This window comes from Bemisia tabaci, chromosome 9 (genome assembly GCF_918797505.1).
Source record: "Bemisia tabaci chromosome 9, PGI_BMITA_v3".
In the NCBI taxonomy this organism is placed as follows: domain Eukaryota; kingdom Metazoa; phylum Arthropoda; class Insecta; order Hemiptera; family Aleyrodidae; genus Bemisia; species Bemisia tabaci.
In genome coordinates this window covers 18,257,711-18,278,753 of record NC_092801.1, presented here as the reverse complement: position 1 = coordinate 18,278,753, position 21,043 = coordinate 18,257,711, and the positions used below count along the sequence as shown (strand labels likewise).

General features: G+C 43.9%; 1 protein-coding gene across 1 annotated transcript in view; it reads right to left on the bottom strand.

The window, feature by feature from the left end:
- Window positions 1-18,906, bottom strand: part of LOC109034825 (uncharacterized) — a gene marked incomplete at its 5' end in the record, with an annotated part of 31,480 nt that extends 12,574 nt beyond the window's left edge. The window contains 4 exon segments of the mRNA XM_072303944.1: window positions 105-332; window positions 1,569-1,921; window positions 5,271-5,369; window positions 18,734-18,906. Coding sequence (XP_072160045.1) covers window positions 105-332; window positions 1,569-1,921; window positions 5,271-5,369; window positions 18,734-18,906 — 853 coding nt within the window.
- Window positions 18,907-21,043: the final 2,137 nt, after the last annotated feature.

The following is a 21,043-nucleotide window of genomic DNA, read 5'->3' as shown; positions in this document are numbered from 1 at the left end:
GTCCCCGACGTAAATAGCCTGGTTGCTGATCGTCCTAAATTATATAACCAACTAACTAACTACTATAAGTGAAGTTGATGATTTAGATAGCAGTAGGTACAAACCTTTACAAGATGGTCCTGTGTAAGGAATTCGCGACCGCAGTTCTTCCAATGACAATTTGTTTCGATGAAATCACCAGGCTCATCCTTGAGGTCACTCGCGGACTCTGGTGACAACTGTTTCGATGACTCTTTCTTCACTCGGGTTGGCTTGCGCTGTCCACATAGCTGGTCACTTGTGTCTGCCTCAGCTTTGACTCTGTCCACCAACTTACACGAGTCATGAATAATCTGGAATCACAACAACGTCAAGTGTCAGAATAAAAATCAGATAGAGAGCAGCTCTCTTTCCTGATTGAATCACATCAACGTTTCCTTGAAACTTGCTTATTAAGTTGAATATTGACAAATTATTTTCACGAGAAGACGTTTGTCACCATCTTGTTTCAAAAGCCCAGAATTTGCAGACCAATCGGAAAAGACAAAGTTTTCTCGTACTCAAAGCACTGAAACGGCAATGTTCTCCCCAGATTCTGGGATTTGACTCAACCATTTATATAAATAGGGTCTCCCATAAAATTACCAAAAGTCCAAATTTATATAAATGCAGGGTGACAAGTTCTCTAGTACTTCGAAATTCCCTGACTTTTCTATGGCTTTTTGGAGAGTTTGAACATGGGATCCTCAGACTTTTCAATGTTTTGTTTGAAGAGCCATGATATCCTATAAAAATTCGAGTCACGAAAACTATCAAAGCTTTGTAAGTCTCTTGAATTGAAAAATGCAATCTTTTGGCCATACGAAAAAAAGTCAAGGTTCCGCAGCAAAATTTCCTGATGGGTCAGGCGTGTGCAAAATTCCACTCTCCTCTCAGGCGGAACCCACTCAATGGACCACTAGACAAGGTACGAATCTCAGCATTCTGATTTATGTTTCTTCACCAAAATTTCACGTAGAACACGATGCATATAACAAAAATTACCGTAATCAACTCCTTACGAAAAAATTAAATGATTCTTGATGCGTGAATTAAAATAACCCGCTCATGAAAACTCAATGCTCAACGTGATTCACATCGCGCGCTAAACTTATCATGACAGTCTCTACGATATGCGAATCTGGCAACCTCAATCTTGACGCTTTGGCTCAGCTACAGCAAATTGCTTATAGTTAAAACAAAAAATGTTGGGACATGAACATTGCTCGACTAAGAAGCTTGCTGAAACCGTTGTAGTGCGGGATTTGACTCACGTAGAGCTTTGAGTTTCTTGTGAGCGGGCAGTTCAAATTCCTCGTAACCAATGTGAAACAAAAACGTTAATATCTTCGTTAGCAGTTGGTTTAAGTATTTTTTGTCGTGTGAATCCTGCTCTACGTGAAATTCCGACCAGGAAACATGTATCAGAATGCTTAAATTTGTAACTTGTCTAGTGGTCCATTATCTTCTTTGGCAGTCTCTCTACCGTCATCCTGTTGACATGACCGTACCAGACAAGCTAAAAATAATGAGTTTACATGGTCACTTACCTCGCTTTTGGGGAGATCGTAGGAGAGGGGGTGGTGGTAGAGGGCGGTGGGGTGCTGGAGGGGGTGGGCAGGGAGGAGGGTGCCGGAGCGGAGGAGGTGGGCCTGGAGCTGGGAGAGGTGCGGGGTCATGTTCGGGTGGGAGAGGGCGGGGCTGAGGGCGCCGGCGGAGAGGTGCCCGTAGGAGCCGCTCGCCGAGGAGGAGCGGGAGACGTTCGAGAAGTTGACGATGGAGACGAGGGAGGGCGAGAAGCGGGAGAGCGAGTTGATGTCCAGCGAGTCCAGGTACGGCGACGACGACAGCGCCCTCTTCCGGTCCTGCCGCAGACTGCTCCGCGGACTGCCCACTCGGGACCCTGCAAAAGAGAGCAATCGGAAAGTTAAACACATGAGGAAACAGTCAGGAGACCATTCACTGGCCTCTTGGCGACAAGTGGAAACTTTTACATTTGGGCAGTGTTCGAAACTCAACTTCGAGTTTCAGGAGTCATGTGGCGCATCAAGCTCGATTTTTCGGGGCCATTGAAGATTTTTTAGGGGCCAAATTGACTTTTTGCCGAAAAACCACGGCGCATTTAGTGAAAAGTTAGACGCAAGATGTTTTAGTTACAGAACTAGTAACTGTAACTTGGGGGAAATTTCGAAAAATCACCAAACAGAAAAATTAGGATTTTTTTTGGAGGGGGGAGGGGCAATTTTTGGGGGCCACTTTCGCGCAGTGCCTTCCTTTTTTAGGCGCCATGACCGATATCATAGGCGCATTTGGCACGTTGGCGCATGTGAGTTTCGAACACTGCTCTTGGGGACTCGACACTTACTTATGGACAATACTGCCATGCTAAGGAAGAACGCCGTATGAGCCTTCAGACACTGCCAAGTTTCCTTCGATAAAAACCGACTTTACTGGGAAAATTGTGAATATTTTTTTCCAAAATTTTCAGACTATTTTGTACGCAATTCAATCTAAAATATCTGTAGATTTCAAAGAAAAATGAGCGTAAATGTCGTCGAAAATTCATGTTTTGTAAAGGGAAATTTGGCATTTCTCGAATGTTCATACGGCGTTCTTCCTTAGCACGGCAGAATGGGTCAGTTGCGCTGGTCACAGAGTCGGGTTTTGATGCTTGGTTCTTGTAGATCAGCTAAAATTAGCATGATCTATCCAAACGATAACTTTCTACGTTCAATATTAACTGAGATATGGCCCTTACCACTTATCGCCGCGGGACCACTGACCGTCACTCGTGGGAGATGAAGAAACGCACTGTGAGAGGACAGCATAGAGTACATAGAGTCGTAATGTAAGTGGGAGAGCTGGCGCCATGTTCTGCTCGACGAGGTTCGAGCCCGGTGTGCAGGGTCACTTTTTCGATACATATTCGATCCAAAATGGCGGTGTGGAATATGGCCGGGTCCCCGTGTATCGCAAACAATCGATTATGTATCGAAAAAGGGGCCCGGCGCCGCACAGGAATCTCGGAATTCGGGTCCTGGAAGTTGCTTAAAAGTGGCGCCAGCTCTCCCACTTACATTACGACACTGTGTAGTGTGTACTCTACGGATGACAGCAACATATCAAGCACGTTGTGCGTTGTGCATGTCGTATTCAGACATTTCCCAGGCGTTTCTTCAGTGGCTCACATACAGGGCTCACTTGCTCCAGTTGAAAACGAGTGAGCCTTCCATTCGTGAACCGCTTAAAAGACTCCTTCAAAATGTGTGGATGCAACAGGCATGACGTGCATGATGAGTTGCCGTCCTCAAGGCGTTTTGTCATCTACGGTCCGGTAAGGGCCAGCGGTCCCACTGAGATGTTTCGTGATGAGGAATTGAGAACACTTCTCAGATTTATTACCGAGTTCCTGATTTCCTCAGAATTTTTACGCGTTAGATTAGCTGCCGCACTTTTGAATTTAACCAATTCTTTCGTGCTACTAATGCGTGAAGCTAAATTTAGAATGAGATGGTTAATTCGAGCGAAGAACGATATTGGACACATCGCATCGTCGTCGTTTTTTTTTTTTTTTTTTTTCTTAACTCGTGTAAAATTATCGATAATCATCGATTGGACGAAAATTTTTAATTGCGTATTGATTCCTGACAATGCTAGTGTTCTCTAAAAGGGCGCGATTTGCTATTTAAATGGTTTCCATGTTAAAATTGGTCGAAATCTAAGAAGAACTCAATTACAAGCATTTGGTAATTATTGCTTCTTCGTGGTGACAAACTCGAAAAAACGAAAAAAACTATAAAATTAATTACCAGGTGGTAATGATGTCCCACATCAACTCATAAATAATAGAAGCAATAACCAGTGACAGTGGTATCATTACAGTGTAGTGATAGTTTCACCACTAAGTTGGCAGGTAAGAGTTCAAATTGAACACTTCTTTCGTAATTTAGATTATAGTTTGTTCTATTGGACTCATCAGTGAACTGCATTACGCATTAAAGAGCTACTTTTTTAGACTCATAACTGCAAAGGAAAACTGATGACCTTAAGTTGTTTCTATAATTGACCATAAATGGTAAAACCATTTTGCGTAATGCAGTCCATATCAGTTTCCAAGACTAAATTTGGTCGATCGGTCCATGTTAACTCGTCCTGATGACATGACACTGATGGATTGAGAAATGAAGCATGCCGTGCCACAGTCGAATTGAAGATACAACTCTTCGACCACATCCTCAACTCAAGGGCAACTGCATCGACATTCAAGTTGACAAAACCATCGAGGGTCTCAGGATTTGTGACACGGCCATCGAGCAGCTGCGAGGTTGCAACATCTCTGAAGATCCCCTTATAAAAATCGTGCGAGGTGAGGAATAATACTGCCGTGCTAAGGAAAAACACCGTATGATTCTTCAGGCGTTGCCAAAGTTCCTTTAATAAATCACGAATTTTCGGGAAAATTTGTAAACGTTTTTCCTCCAATTTTTTAGATAATTTTGTTCGCAATTTCACCTAAATTTCCTAAAATCCCGAGGAAAAATATCCATAGCTTTCTTCAAAAATAAACATTTCATCGAAAGAAATTTGGCAACTCTCAAATGTTCATATGACGTTTTCCCTTAGCACGGCAGAATAGGACCTTTCATGATATTCAATGATAAGGGCACTATTTAAAGTGCAAAGTAAGATCGTCTCGTGTTATCCTGAGAATAAGGTCAACCACACACATGATTTTTCGATGCATTTTCTGAAATTTAACTATGCGCGCACTGTTTGCGGGGTAAAATATGGACTCTCAATGAGGAAAAAATTGTATAGTTGTAGTAATTATCTCAAAGCGGGCTCAAAAATGGCCCCTATCGATACCCCTCCTATCAATTTTGGGGCCGGAAAATGTTTTAAAGACACCTGTTCTTCAACCGACCTTGCACTGAAAAAGAAACTCCAGCCGTGGAAGCTGTACTTACGGGCTGTATAGACATACCGTCCGCGTTCCGGGCTTAGAGGCCGAAAGTGCCGGGCGTAGCACCCAGAGCAATTAAAGCTCCAGCAGCTGGAACTTTCGGCCTCTGAACCCGGAACGGACGGTATGTCTACATAGCCCTTAACTTTTTTTCGGTGTAGAACTAGTCATGGAATCAGGACGTCCATCCGGCGTCCGGCAACGGTGGAGCTGACCGTTGAAAGAGAAATCAGGGAAGAATGGACACAAAGAAGGGAGTGCGGAGGAAGGAGACAAAAGAGGAACTGACCTTCGAGGGAGAAACTGAAGTCGACGCTGGCCAGGGAGGAGGCTTGCTGCAGTTCCGAGAGCGCCCTGGAACTCAGGTAGTCGGGAGCCAAGCCCAGTCCTGCAACACAAGAGATAACAATCAGTCCCTGCGACGACATGTCCAAAGCCCGCTTCCCCGAATTTCCATCTTTCACCACAACAATCAACCCCGTATCACTGCGTTGTCACGCTGAGCATCGGGATACAGGCCGCGTTTCGAAGCTCAAAACTGCCTTAGAGAAGATGGGCCCTCCACCCCCGTGGATAGAGAAAATCCGGTCGTGTGAATCATAAGCATGGTGTCTAGTTTTCTTGGCTAAGCTCATCTCCTGATTTTTCCCTGATTTTAAGGAGCTCATTCCCTGATGAGAAATCGAAGTTTTCTCCCACTTTCCCGGGATTTTCTTGGGGAAAAAGAATACAATTTACTAGAGTTTTAGATAGGATTTTAATTAAGCTTACAGCCAGCCATTTCTTTGGCGCACGCCAGATTAGACCGTCGAATTTAAAAACAAAATGATCCCTGGGTGGTTCGAGAAGAGATTCCCAGTTTCTAGAACAGTTTCCCTGATTTTCCCGGTAAATTTTCATTCCCTGATGAATCCCGGTTTTTGAAAAACTAGACACCATGACCATAGGTACAGCGTGCTAATTGGTCGTGCCATTCGGTTCACGGAACCGTAATCTTGGTTAAAGTAACCGGGTTTCGATTGGAATATCTGAGGGCTCGGTTGCATGGAGGTTCCTGAAACCACGACAGAGTGTCTACTAAAATTTCATTTTGGATTTTTCTGATGTTTTCCTGATTTTAAAATGAAATTTCCTTATTTTTAGCGCGGAAAACTTGACACTCGTTTGATTTTACGAAGGAAAATATTTCATGAATTGAGTCAAATATTTCACTTTTGTATATGATACTCATGTGGTTGAAAAATGCTCGACAAACTCTGGTATTCCTAATCCCTGATCAATTTTTCAAATATTTTCCGATTTTGTAATGATATTAGACACTCAGTCAAAAATTTAAAATTAATATTTTGGCAGGAGGAAAATGTTTCAAAGTTCAGCGGGATTCCATGCCTTTCCTTAGACTTTTCAGGGTTATGCGGAATTCCCTGAATTTTCCCAGTGATCCCTGAAAACTTGTCACCTCGAATACACGATAGAAACATGGATGGATAACATAAGATAATAAAAACACGATGTGGCAACGGTGCTCGATATCCTCGAATCCTGATGCATGCCGGGAGTGCCCCAATTCTATTTACACCAGGCACGCACGGGCCTTCCCTCGTCCGATCCACTTGTTCCTTTTTCCTGAAATAGGCGTATTACTGCCAAACGGAACTATGTGCATTACGATATGAGCCCTAAGACCCATAAGAATAAATGAATAACAGGGCTCACGTCATAATGCAGTTCCGTTTGACGGAAATACGTCCGAATGATGGAATGGCAACGGAATGTTGCGGGAAAAGAGCCGTAGCAGCGCACAGGATTTGCCCTTTGACCGTGGCTTCTGCAAAAGTCGCGACCTTTCGAATTGGATAGGAGTTCTTAGCATAAAAAAAACAATGCTACGAAAGCAGTGATTTCTAAAAAAAAAATTGGAAATAGATCCTTATAATCATGTAATCTACTTATGAGGTACAATCGAAAACATAGGAAAATGCAGAAACAAGGCTAAAATACAAAATACAAAGGCAGGACGTTTCAGTACCCTACGGCACCATTATCAACTGCTAAAATAGAATTAAAAATAAAAAATAAATTAAAATAAAACCCGGCAAACGGCGTTACATGATGAAATTGGTATTGAAATGAGACTGCAGTGATAACAAAACTGCAGTGTGTTTCTGTTACCACTGCAGTCTCATTTCAATACCAACTTCACCATGTACACACTGCAGACAGAACAGTCAGGATTTAACCCTGACTGACATCGAATCCTGATAGAATCGGGCATTCGGGCAAATCAGGAAAATCCTGATGCTGGACACCGTGTTCAATCGAGTCTTTATTTTCCTACCGCGTCCATGAGCATACATCATTGATCTTTCGAACCCGCTCACCTGCGTGAAAGACGAAAGTCGGAAGAAAAAACTGTGGGAAATACCGTGGGGTGTCGCTCGGTGGGTTGCGACCGAAGCCACCCCCAACCTCAACCTCAACCCACTCCCGCGGACACCACACAGGGCCCAAGGTTGTTCTCACCTCGCCCCCGAGAAGATTAACGCGACTTCACGGACACCCCGTACCGGAGCTCCATGTTCGGGGGGCGTGGCGGGCCGGGGGGAGGGGGGGAGGCCCGACTCTGTAATTACGATTTGGGCCTCAACGAGCCGTGGGCCCGTGGGCCCCGGATCATCCCGCGAGCCGGACGGCTCTGCTGCCCACTTGATTGAGCCATTATTACGGGCCCCGGCGGAGCGGAGTTGTCGGATTTCCGGAAATCCGACGATTTTCTCACTATGATACTGCCAGGGTAAGGGAAAATGCCGTATGAGCCTTCAGGCGTTGACGAATTTCCTCTCATAAAATCAAAATCTGGTCAAATTTTCAAGGAAACTGTTGGATATTTTCCTTCGAGTTTTTCAGAAAATTTTAGACACGATGGAGATGTTGGATGTGTGAGGAATTTGCGATTTGACTATTGATTCTTACGTAAAAGTTCGCGAGAAACACGATGGTGCCACTGGTTTTCTCTGAAATCAACTCCCAAGCTCAAAAAAAGCTCTCAAGTCGAGGCCGAAATGGAGGGGATATCCCACGCTATCCTGAGATTCCACCTCTACATCAAGACAAACTCTCCATGCAAAGATAGGGAGCAAATACGTTGTCAGGGTTGCCGTGTTTTCAGTTGTGGAGTCCCCAAATAAAGTGGCAGCCCTGTCAATAATGTATTTGCTCCCTATCTTTGCATGGAGAGTTTGTCTTGATGTAGAGGTGGACTCTCAGGATAGCGTGGGATATCCCCTCCGTTTTGGCCTAAAGTTGAGAGCTTTTTTTGAGCTTGGGAGTTGATTTCAGAGAAATTCAGTGGCACCATCGTGTTTCTCGCGAACTTTTACAAAAGAATCATCAGTCAAAACGCAAATTCCTCACACATGCAACATCTCCATTCCGGGTATTTTTACATTTTCCGTGCGCTTTGGCAACGCTTGTCCGATTGGATTCGCCTTCCCTATCCAATCCCAAGTCCGCCCTCTCCCGTCTCGTATCCTGATCCATCTCTCCTGCTCCGATCTCTAATTTCTTAATCTCTTAATTTCTTCTCCGCCCCCCCCCCCCCCCCCCCCTCGCGCAACGCTTCACGGAGATGTGTTTATTTACGTGCATGGATGTGCTTCGTTCCCATCGACGCGGCTCAGGTGTTTTCCACCGACGAGGAAGTGTTGGGCCTTCAGCGCCGCCGCGCCGCCTAGCGCCTCGCACAGTGGCGGCGCGTGAATGGTCGATCATCGATATTGCCCCGTTTGAAGCTATGGTAAAGAATCGATTATTAAGGAGATCGTTGCGAACACCCTGTCTATCGATCATTTTCTACAGGTTTAAATGGGAGATCAATCGATATATCGCAAAGGACGCCACACCGCTGATCTTGTCTTGGGATTTGGGATGGTCAATCGTAAGGCCTTGTCTCCACGGGACATTTCACGCAATTTTTCCCGAGTTCGAGTTGCAGGAATGAAACTTTTGGATTTTTTCCCCGTTAAACGACACAACAAAATTTCTTCCTCTTCTTTTTAAGTCGTTCCAGGGACTACACAAGGACTCTTCGTTGATTACTATAGGCCAAATCAATATTCTTCCCAACTTTGCAAGTGAATCATTTTGGGAAATCCTGATTTTTGACCGCTAAATCCTGACTTCATATTTTTACCAAATCCAGATCAAATCCTGACTTTTTGCGGAGAAAAATTAACGGACGGACAGCGGATAATTAACGGAAATAAGCGGACGGCCGACTTTTCTCAAATCCTGATTTTACGACCGATGTTTTTTCAAATCCTGATGAAATCGGGATTAAATCCTTATAGACCTCAAATCCGGATGGAATCGGGAAAATCCTGATGCTAGACACCCTCCTGTACTCTCCCTATGTGGGTGCTGTGACCATAAATAACTGCAAACGCGAAAAAAGGCAAAATAACGATTCGCACTTGACTCGGCTGTTTTAATTAGGTGGCGAACTGAGTTAAATCGAAGCGGAGGTACATTTCGAAGTCACCGAGAGAACAAGACTCGAAGTCGGAGCGGGGCGAGCTGATGGAATCAGGAATCAGGAATCAGGGGTTGCGAGGTGGAATCAGCGACGCTCGACGGAGCCAGACACGCGGGGCGAAGCTAGACTAAACTTGAACTTGAATCAGCGCCGGAAAAGTAATTATCGCAACACGCACGAGTGTTAACCCCAGTCCTCAGTCCCAATGCAGCCAATCATTTAACATTTTTTTCACGTTCACCGCGGCGCACACTCCACAGTGTTGCCATAACACAGAAAACAGGGTATCAGGTCACTGAGTGGACAGAGAGATCCAGATCCATCCTCAAAGCGGCTTACCGAACAGTTTTTGTTTTAGGAGAGACCCATTCGGACTCAAAACGCGATATACCCCGGAGACTTTAACGCGGGGTAGAAAAGTAAACAGGCACTTATCGAACGGTTTCTGTCTTAGGAGAGACCCATTCAGACTCAAAACGCGATATACCCCGGAGACTTTAACGCGGGGTAGAAAAGTATACAGGTACTTACGTATCCTTCTAACACTTGACAATGACTGTTTAAAAGTTGGGGTCCTTTCGGTTACGACCTTTTAATAGACCAATCTCAGAGAATTTTGGCTGATAGTCGATATAATTCAAGCTGGCTGCCTCTGTAGCTTTTTGTTGTTCGTCATACCGCCGATTTCAATAATTTTTCGGCAATCGGCGGGCAAGACGAGAAAACGCGACACCCCCTGTTCGATAAGTACCTGTTTACTTTTCTACCCCGCGTTAAAGTCTCCGGGGTATATCGCGTTTCGAGTCTGAATAGGTCTCTCCTAAGACAGAAACTTTTCGATAAGTACTTGTTTACTTTTCTACTCCGCGTTAAAGTCTCCGAGGTATGTATCGCGTTTTGAGTCTGAATTGATTCAGATTGGATGACATTTTAATACACCTTTTTTCCTCCAGAGATTCAGTCCGACTTTTTGGGTCAATTTTTCCTTGAAAGATTCAACTGCGGAGGAAAAAGGGTAAAATCAGCCCTTGGGCCGGCCCCTAGAGAGTGAGTTGGGCAACCTCGGAGGGCGGTAACTATGGCAACGGAAGCAGCACCGAATCTGGACGGGAGCTGGCGAGGGGGAGGCGAGAGGTGATTGGTAGCCGTGAATCACCTTCGAGTTGTTTCTAATTAAAACCACTTTTAATTGAACGCCCCTCCTCTCTCTCCTCGCCGTGCACCAAGCTCCCCAGTCCTGATTAGCGAGCTCTGATTGGTCCGCGCTGCCCGTCCACTTTTCCTCCGTGGAACCACGCTGAGACAAGAGACAAGTCCATTACTGCCGTGCTGAGGAAAAACGCCGTATCAACATTCCAGAGTTGCCAAATTTCCCTTGATAAAACATGTATTTTTGACACACTGGAAATAAAACATATTGGATCTAGAATCCAGACTCTTAAAAACACGGACAAGAAAAAGTACTCTTGATTCAATCAGAATCTAGCTTACATCAAGAACCAATCCTCTTAATTTAAGCGGATTTCGTTTTGATTCAAGCAAAAATCCGATTGAACCAAGAGTATTTTTTCTTGTCAATGTATTCAAGAGTCTGGACTCTAGATCCAATGTGTTTTTTTCCTACTGTTTTGACATCATTCATGCATATTTATCCTTGAATTTTCAGATATTATATTAGATTAAACAGGGTATCTAGTTTTTTTTCAGTTCCTGATGAAATCCTGATTTTTCTTGATTTTTGACTCCTAAATCCTGATTTCATAATTTTTCAAAATCCTGGTTTTTGGCGGAGAAACTTTAGCCTCACAAAAATAGCTCGATAAAACAATTCGATCGGACGGCTGACTTTTCTCAAATCCTGATTTTACGACCGATTTTTCCTCAAATCTTGATGAAATCGGGATTACAGCCTGATTGACCTCAAATCCTGTTAGAATCGAGAAAATCCTGATGCTAGACAGCCTGTTAAAAACCGTACAAAATTTTACATAAACTTATACAAAATTTAATTGTTAGAGTCTATTTTGCTACCCTGGAATCAAGTTAGGTACATTCCTCCGTCTGGGAAACGATAGTGTGTCGTTCTTGTTGTGGCCGGCAATAATGAGCGTGCAACTCATCTCACCTCAGCCATCCTACCTCTCAGCTTCCGAGGGTTGAAAAGGCAAAAGGGGGTGACAAAATCCGACCAATTAACCTTACTCCAGTTCGAGTTCAAAAGAGCACAGAAAGAGGGGTTGGGCAATACTGTATCGCTCGCTGCAGAAGTGTTACGGCTGAGAGATTACAGGTTTGAAAATTCAACACCTTATTATCGCTATTATCAAAAGGAGCTTTATAACTCCATGAAAGGGGTTCGGTCGATACAACGCGAATGGCTGGTAAGAGGCAGACCTCAGCAACCGCCCCTCGGATTGGTTACGCCGGTTACACTTAAGCGGCCATTTACGTCACCCGAATAACAAAAACACGTAACAACACTTCGCAATGAACGCATAAATCAATGCTTATCTACGAGTGCAGTTACGCTCTTTTGTCAGTCGGGCGCCCATTCGATGACACACAGGAGGATCATCGGTAAAAAACTGAGCCCATGAACCACGCTCGAAAAAGGGTTACGGCACAAAGAGGGGATTAAGGCAGGGAGGCAGTGCTTTAAACGGGGGAGGATGGGGGGGCGAGGGGTGGAAAGGTGGGGAATGTGGTCCGGCGGAGGGCGAGGCGGGGCGCGGGGGAATTAAAATATCCGAGGATATGAATGGGACGAGCGGGGGAATTTAATGGCTTGAAAATAAACATATTAAAACAATGTAAATGAGCAGAACGAGTCCGGTAACTCAGGCTCACCGGGCTGATGGAGTCGTTGCCATGGTGATCACCGTTGCCACTTCTCACGAATAGAAGAAAAAAAGAAAGAGGAGAGAGGAAACAGAGGTGAAGGAAAAAGGCGATTGAATTTAATGTAAACTTATCTTACACTGGCAAAAAACCCCATTGGATCTAGGGTCCAGACTCTTGAAAACATCGACAAGAAAAATTGCTCTTGATTCAATCGGATTTAAGCTTAAATCAAGAGGAAATCCGCTCAAATTAGGAGGCTTGGTTCTTGATTTAAGCTTAAATCTGATTGAATCAAGAATAATTTTTCTTATCGATGTTCTTAAGAGTCTGGACTCTAGATGAATCACTAAATACAAAAAGGGCACGTGTGCAGAAAACAAAATTGTTCAGGAGACACAAAAAACTGTTTATTTCGTGGTAGATATTTTTTGGGAAGTTGTTAAGTTTAAAAAAATATCTACCACGAAATAAACAGTTTTTTGTGTCTCCTGAACAATTTGGTTTTTTGGATATGTGCCCCTTTTGTATTTAGTGATTCAGATGCAATGTGGTTTTTTTTCTTCTTTTCTTTCTTTTTTTTTCCAGTGTAGAGCAAAAACGAGGGCTGGTTCTAGTGCTGCATTTTACCACGGATTTTTGGGATTCCGGAATTAATTCCGATTCTCAAAAGCTCCGAGAGATATTTCGACTCTTTCGAAGGTTAAGGGGAAAATTTCGAAATACGCCCGGATTTAGTTGCGAAGATTGTCAAATTTGATAAAATTTCTGGACCGAATCTGGCGCCGCGGCGAGACACGGCCGAGTACCATCAGGTGCCCCCAGAAAGTCGGGGGGGGGGGGGGGGGTTGGTTGTGGTCAGCGTCTGGTCTGGTCGAGATCCGAGCCTCGCGAGCCTGGCCAGCGTGAGCACGATGTTTTCATCGCCTCGCCCCGGAACGTGCAACACGCGATGGGCCCAACGCCGGAGCCAGACGCGCTTGCGCGGGTGAGGTGAGTGCCCGCCCGCTCCGATCGAAAAGCTCCAAGTTCAGGACTGCCGCGGGAATCCGGAAAATGAAATTCCCGACGTTTTCCTGATTTCCTTGGCGCATTTTGACGAGATCCCCTGATGACTGAAGATATGCCAGATGATTAATGAGCACTGGAAAAAAAAACACATCGGATCTCGAGTCCAGACTCTTGAAAACATTGACAAGAAAAAATACTCTTTATTAAATCGGATTTTTGCTTGAATCAAAATGGAATCCGCTTAAATTAAGAGGCTTGGTTCTTGATTTAAGCCAGATTCTGATTGAATCAAGAGTACTTTTTCTTGTCGATGTTTTCAAGAGTCTGGACTCTACATCCAATGTGTTTTTTTTTTCCAGTGAGACATTATTAGGCATAATTTTTAAACACGAAATCGTCGCCCTCCTCACATAAGGGCGTAACTGCACTCCACAATGAAGAATTTGCAGGTGTCTGAAATTTGAAGAGTTTTATGTTGAAGTGGAAACTACGGAGTGAACTGAACACGAGGATACCATTGGTTCATTAATCGAGCAATTATTGAAGGAGATGTGACGAAAATACTTAATTAGCCAAAATACATGCGATTTAATGGGAAATGCCGCCACACTGGGAAAAAAAACACATTGGATCTAGAGTCCAGACTCTTAAAAACATCGACAAGAAAAAATACTCTTGATTCAATCAGATTTAAGCTTAAATCAAGAACTAAGCCTTTTAATTAAAGCGGATTTTCTTTTGATTTAAGCTTAAATCTGATTGAATCAAGAGTCCTTTTTTTTGGTCAATGTTTTCAAGAGTCTGGACTCGAGATCCAATGTGTTTTTTTCCAGTGTGTCTGAAATTTGAAGACTTGTATGTTTAAGTGGAAACTACGGAGTGAACTGATCACGAGGATACCATCGGTTCATTAATCGAGCAATTATTGAAGGAGATGTGACGAGACTACCTAATTTGCCGAAATACATGCGATTTAATAGGAAATGCCGCCAGATGACGTTACAATGCGGTGCATTTTCTCACTTTTAAATCAATTTTTAGACTATTTCTCATTACAGAAAAAATGTATTTGTCTGGAATGTTAAAAAACAAACACGAGCTTTGAAAAATTAAATATCCTACATACGGTACGGCCGTGCAAGGTCGAGAGAAAAGTCCAACTGGCATAATTATTTCTTGAACAGATTGTCAGATAATTAACAGGAAGGAATAACGAGGGGAGGGTGGACTTTCGAAGACCCCAATGGAGTCGCTTCAAAAGTGGTCCGAAGTGCCTTTTTCGTGCGGGCGTGGAGTTGACGCCCCGGATAACGGGCGCGTTTGTCAAATTTTACAGAAACGACTTTCTTTTTATTCTGCTGGTTGAACCTGATTAAAAATATCACTGATTTTTGTCGGCAGCACAAAGAAAATTCAGTAAAATTTTCGGAAAGCTCCGTTGAACAATTTTTCGGTAAAAAAATAAAATGGCGGCGAAAAATTTTAAACGTCGCATGGCGTTTGGGATACTTGGGCCGGAAGATGACGAGATGTGTTATATTCGGTCGATGCGATGGCTATAGCCCTGGATAGACGATCAAATTCCGAACCAATTCCGATCAAAGTAGACATGCTGATGACAGATGGTCACCATCTACCATCAAATTTTGACGAGCCGCACTTTTTTGTTCAAGTAAGATCAGAACGGAGTGCCACCATTCATCATTTCCTGCCACAGAAAACATTTCTGCCAAGTATTCATTTTAAAATGAAGCAAATTAATGAGTTTAAGACTGATGACTCCCGACACTTTGATGCTACTTTGATCGGAATTGGTTCGGGAATTTGATCGTCTATCGAGGCCTTAAAGCAAATTAATGAGTTTAAGACTGATGACTCCCGACACTTCGATGGTAATTGGTTCGGGAATTTGATCGTCTATCGAGACCTTATAAAACGAGAATTCGTCGGAGATCGTGCGCCCTGAGGGTCGTTGAGTTCCTCGCTCGGTCTAGACTCGGGATCGGAGAGGCGATATCCTGCAGGGATTGTCGCCATTATTCGGCCCACAGGTACTCGCGCACTTGCGTTCGCGGCCGCGGACGAGCGCGTCAATGGGCCCGCATTCCATCTCGAGTGGCCTTCTCCCGGTGTAAGATTAGACCCTGCTTCCTGGCCCTGGCCGCCACAATAGCCGCGTGGCATCATTAGTGCTATCGCCGTGATTTCGGGACATCTGCTTCGAAGACTTCTCGTCCACTGTATTTCAGTCCAGCTTCTTTCGGGTCCATGATAATGGAGATGTTGTATGTGTGAGGAATTTGCGATTTGATTGTTGTTTGATATGTAAAAGTTCGCGAGAAACATAATGGTGCCACTGGTTTTCTCTGAAATCATCTCCCAAGCTCAAAAAAAGCTCTCAAGTTGAGGCCAAAATGGAGGGGATATCTCACGCTATCCTGAGAGTCCACCTCTACATCAAAACGAACTCTTCATGCAAAGATAGGGAGCAAATACATTGACAGGGCTGCCACTTTATTGGGGGACTCCAAAACTGAAAACACGGCATACTGCTAATTTATTCGCTCCCTATCTTTGCATGGAGAGTTTGTCTTGATGTAGAGGTGGACTCTCAGGATAGCGTGGGATATTCCCTCTATTTTGGCCTCAACTTGAGAGCTTTTTTGAGCTTGGGAGTTGATTTCAGAGAAAACCAGTGGGACCATCGTGTTTCTCGCGAACTTTTATTAAAGAATCAATAGTCAAATCGCAAATTCCTCACACATGCAACATCTCCATTACCTATCCAACAGTGCAATTTTAAGGGACTCACACTTGCTCCAAAATTCCAAAGATTAAGGATCGAGGGCATAAGACCAGCGGCGTGTCGAGCTTTGCGATATATCGATTGATCTGCCTCTTAAACCCATGGAAAAGAGATCACAAGGTGTTCGGAACGGACACCTTAACAATCGATTCTCTACCATAGCTTCAAATGGAGAACTTTCGATAATCAATCATTCACGCCTCGCCACTGCAAAAGACCATAACTGGAAAGCGCGTCTGACAGTGAAAAGGACGTATTAATGCTGAAAGGAACTACGTCACACGCAATCCGTATGCACTTAGTTCCTTTTGGCATAAATGCGTCCAATAAGCGTATTATTACTTTATTAAGCCGCTACGTCGATGCCTACGCACGATTTATTGAGGCACTCTCGGTCCAAGCCAGCCTCCACTGCCGTGATAGTGAAGAGAGCAGTAAGTGCACGCCGAGATGAACCTCGAGACACATAAAAGCGTGTGCTAACCATGGCTCATACGGCGATGCACTTACTGCTCTCTTCGCTATCACGGCCGTGCGGTCGGAGTCACCGCAAATAAAATTTCCCACCAAGTCGCGCTGGAACGCAGTCATGCACGTGTTTCGTTTTGCCCAATCGCCTGGAGTTCGATCTATCGAGTTTCGAATATCGACAGCCCTTATCGACGAGAATACACTCGCACCGTATGGTAAAAGGGTCAAAGAAAATTAGAGAAACTCGGAGCATTACCAAATTCGTCTTTAAAAAGTCGATGCCTAAGTTTAGGAGTCGCAGGAGGAAATCTTAGGAATGGACCACTGGACAAGGTACGAATCTCAGCATTCTGAGACATGATTCTTTACCAAAATTTCACGTAAAACACAATGTGCACAACGAAAATTACCGAAATTAACTCCTTTCGAAGATACTTAATGATTCTTGGTGCGTGAATTGAAACCACCCGCTCATGAAAACTCAATGCTCTACGTGATTCACATCGCGCGTTAAACGTTATCATGAACGTCTCTGCGATAAAAAAAATCTGGCAACCTCAATCTTGACACTTTGGCTCAGCTATAGCAAATTACTTATAGTTTGAAAAACACATGGTGGGAAATGAACATTGCTCGATTGAGAAGCTTGCTGAAACCGTTGTAGTGCGCGATTTGACTCACGAAGAGCTTTGAATTTCTTGGGAGCGGGCAGTTCAAATTCCTCGTAACCAATGTGTAAAAAAACGTTTATATCTTCGTTAAGGGTTGGTTTCAGTAATTTTCGATGCGAGAATTGTGTTCTACGTGAAATTCTAGTTAAGATATATGTATCAGAATGCTTAAATTCGTACCTTGTCTAGTGGTCCATTTTAAAAGGTGACAACACTGGCAACTCCGTTAAAGTTCGATAGCTCGAACCGCGAGAGGTCGATGTCCGATCCAGCGCATGCGTAAAACGTCCAGGTTTATGAGTATTGTTGCGGTGATTCGGCGGAACGAACAATAACAATTCGACAGCGTCATGCCAAAACCACGTAAGTGGTATAATAATGTCCGTAGACTCAAACGCGATCGAGGACTTCAATGGCAGGGCGTGAATGATCGATTATCGATATCTCCCCATATCGTTCGTTGCGAACACCTTATTTATCGGTCCTTTTCCACAGGTTTAAATGGCAGATCAATCGATACATCGCAAAGTACGCCGCGACGTGCCGGGTATAAAATAGACGTGAGGAATAGTCAGGTGTCAACAGACGGTCCATTGGAGGTGCGACCAAGATTTAATGGCGATTCGAAAAATATATTTCAGCGGGCAATTACAAGCTTAAGCGTTGTTTTGTGACGGATGCACATTTGCTGTAGTTTCGCTTCAACGACGGACAACAAGCGTGTGAGAAGTCACGTGACCGCAACAGATTGAGACCAGCCTGATTTATGAATATAAGTGGACATATTTATGCTAAAAGGAACTATGTTCAAGCGATTGACGTCAAAAGGAATTGAGGGCCGAGCCATTCCTATACACGTAGTTCCTTTTGAATTAATTCTTTCACTTAGTTCCATGTAGCTTACACTTTTTCAGTGATTTAATCGTGTTCGGGATGCTCCAAATTTAAAAGAAAATTGAGGAATTAAAAGATCCATTTGAACTCAAAGGTTTCTCTGGTCAATATCATAAAAGATAGAGTCCCTAATAAGGTCATGCATTTGCCGGTTTCATTTTAGCATTTGAAATAATATAATCAAATTCAAGAGAATTCGATGTCTTGAAAATTCAAAGAAAATTAAAATAAATTGGCTTTAAGGTATATCCAGGATGTCATGAACACTACCATATTCCTAGCTATTTCATTTGGATTCCATTTATACGAGAAGAGAACCGACGGGATTTCAAAATCGCGCAAACTTCTTTGCTTTGAAAAACATTGTATCAATGTGCGGTAATAAAATTTGCAAGATTTTGAAAAAGAAAAACTGAAATCTAGTTGTTTTCTCTCTTCCACCTACGCGAATGCGATCAATTTGACATTTTGAGAGATAGCACGTAGTTAGTGTGAGGAGTGAGCGATGAAACGGGAAATGTAATTACCATGGATTGGAGCAGTGGAGCTTGCAGATAAGGAGGAGTAGAGGTGATCCATGTAAGAATGGTAGGCAGAGTGGTATTCAGCGGGACCTTGTGCGTGGGGGTGTGGGGGCAAAACCCCCCCAGCACCCCTCCGCGATAGTAGGCCCCCGAGGTCGGATCCTGAACCGGTTAATCTAAAACAAGACAAAACAAAACAAATTTCGCATAAATTGACAGGTTACTGTGATATGACATCGACATCAACCTGAAGAAAAAGTTAAACAAATATATAGGAGTTGCAAACATTGAAGAATCACCACTCTGAAAATGAGAGAATTATTTTTGATTTGTAGTTTTGTATTATCTTTATGATCCCTTTAAGAGATCTATTCCCATACTTACGCTGGTGAAAGTTACTGATTGTTGACATTGAAAGAAAAGCCATAGACAAGGAGGAAAAAATGGATATGGAGGGATCCTGTTGAAATTTATTGACAAAGCTGTAGACAAAGAAGACACACTGAAAAAAAAAATCTCGGCGTGTATACTAAGAAAAGGGTAAAATTACCAAGAATTCAGAGTTCTATTTGATCCCGGTTTTTTTTGGTAAAATGACCATTAATGGAATTGGTAACTGTACCGAGAAATCTCGGTAAAATTAATGAACTTTCTCGGTAATTTTACTGGACCCCGGTAAAAACGCCAATATTTTGTATCGACTGTGGTAGAATTACCAAGATAAAATGGCAAAGTTACCGGGAATTAATTACCAATAAAAGTGGTATTCTTACCTGAAAGAAACAGTAAAAATACCGGTTTTTTTAGGTAAGTTTACCAGTCTGTCTTGGTAAAATTACCAATAATTAGTAAAAAAAAGTGAGATGGTGAAGGTACCAACGGACCTTGGTAAAAACGCCGAGAATTTTTTTTCAGTGCAAAGAAGAAAAAATGGATATGGAGGGATCCTGTTGAAATTGATTGACGAAGCTACAGTCAAAGAAGACCCAATGGATACGGAGGGAAGGTCATGGTCCTGTTGGTGGAAGCGGGTGGTTGCAATGGACTAACTAACGGCAACCCACGAGAGACCATACAATTAGTCCATCGTATTTTCCTTTAGTCTACGCAGGAACTACCAAATTCAACCAATAGGATCGCTCCATGATCCCCTTATCTTCTTTGTCTATCGCTTTGTCTATCAATTTCAACAATCGTCCCGCTGTCAGGAAGAAACGATGAGAGGCGTCACTGAGGAAAGGCACTATTTAAAGCATGATCATGAACACAGGTTCTAGTGAAAAAAAAAGTTCCCACGGTGAAAGCTCGATACCGACAAAGGAAGCGCACGAACAGTGACTCCGCCCTTGGGAGGGCGGCGCGACTCAATAAAAATCAGGGCCCTCCCCTCGGAAGCGCCACGCTGCGCAAAAACCACACATCTCCAAAAGAATCCCCCTCCGACATGCGCGGTTCCTCCCGGGAGGCACCCGTAGCCGTGGTAGCGGTGTCATAATCGCCGACGTCATAATTGAATCGAGTGTTAATAAATAAACAGGTTCACGCATGGGTTCGCGTGCTGCACATGCGGCATGCGGCCCCCGCCCCGGGGGAGGGGGAGGGGGGGCGGCACAATTTGTGGCAAGGTGTTCGACATTTCCGGCTCGCGCGGGACCCGGAAATGGCCCATTTCCGGCCCGCGCCGAGGAGCCGCCTTGTTCCATCGACTGTGAAGATGGTGAAGATCCCGCGCCTTGAGACAGCGAGGTGCCTCTTCGCGAGCGGCGGAGGGGCTGATTCTTGAAATTGATAGACGAAGCTATAGACAAAGAAGACGAAAGGGATACAGAGGGATGCCTCTAGATGAGCCGCAGCTGGCTGATGGTTGAAATTGATAGACAAAGCTATAGGCAAAGAATACAGAAGGGATATAGAGGGATGCCTCTTTACGAGCCATGGCGGAATTACTGTTGTAATTGATAGACAAAGCTATAGACAAAGATGACAAAAGGGAAGACAAAAGGGATCGTACACTAAAAAAACTCCGGTTGTGGAAGCCGTACTTACGGGCTATGATAACACACCGTACGCGTTCTGAACACAGAGGCTGAAAGTTCCGGGCGTAACACTCAGAGCAATCCAAGCTACGGCTCCAGCACCCGGAACTTTCTGCCTCTGAGCCCGAAACAGACAGTACGTCTATCAAGCCCGTAACTTCATTTTCAGTGTATTGGTGGCAATTAGTACCGGATTCCGGAACTTTATGGATTTTCGTAAATTTTCCCCGGAACTTTCAGAATTCCCAAAATTTTCCGGATCCTTCGCATTATCCGG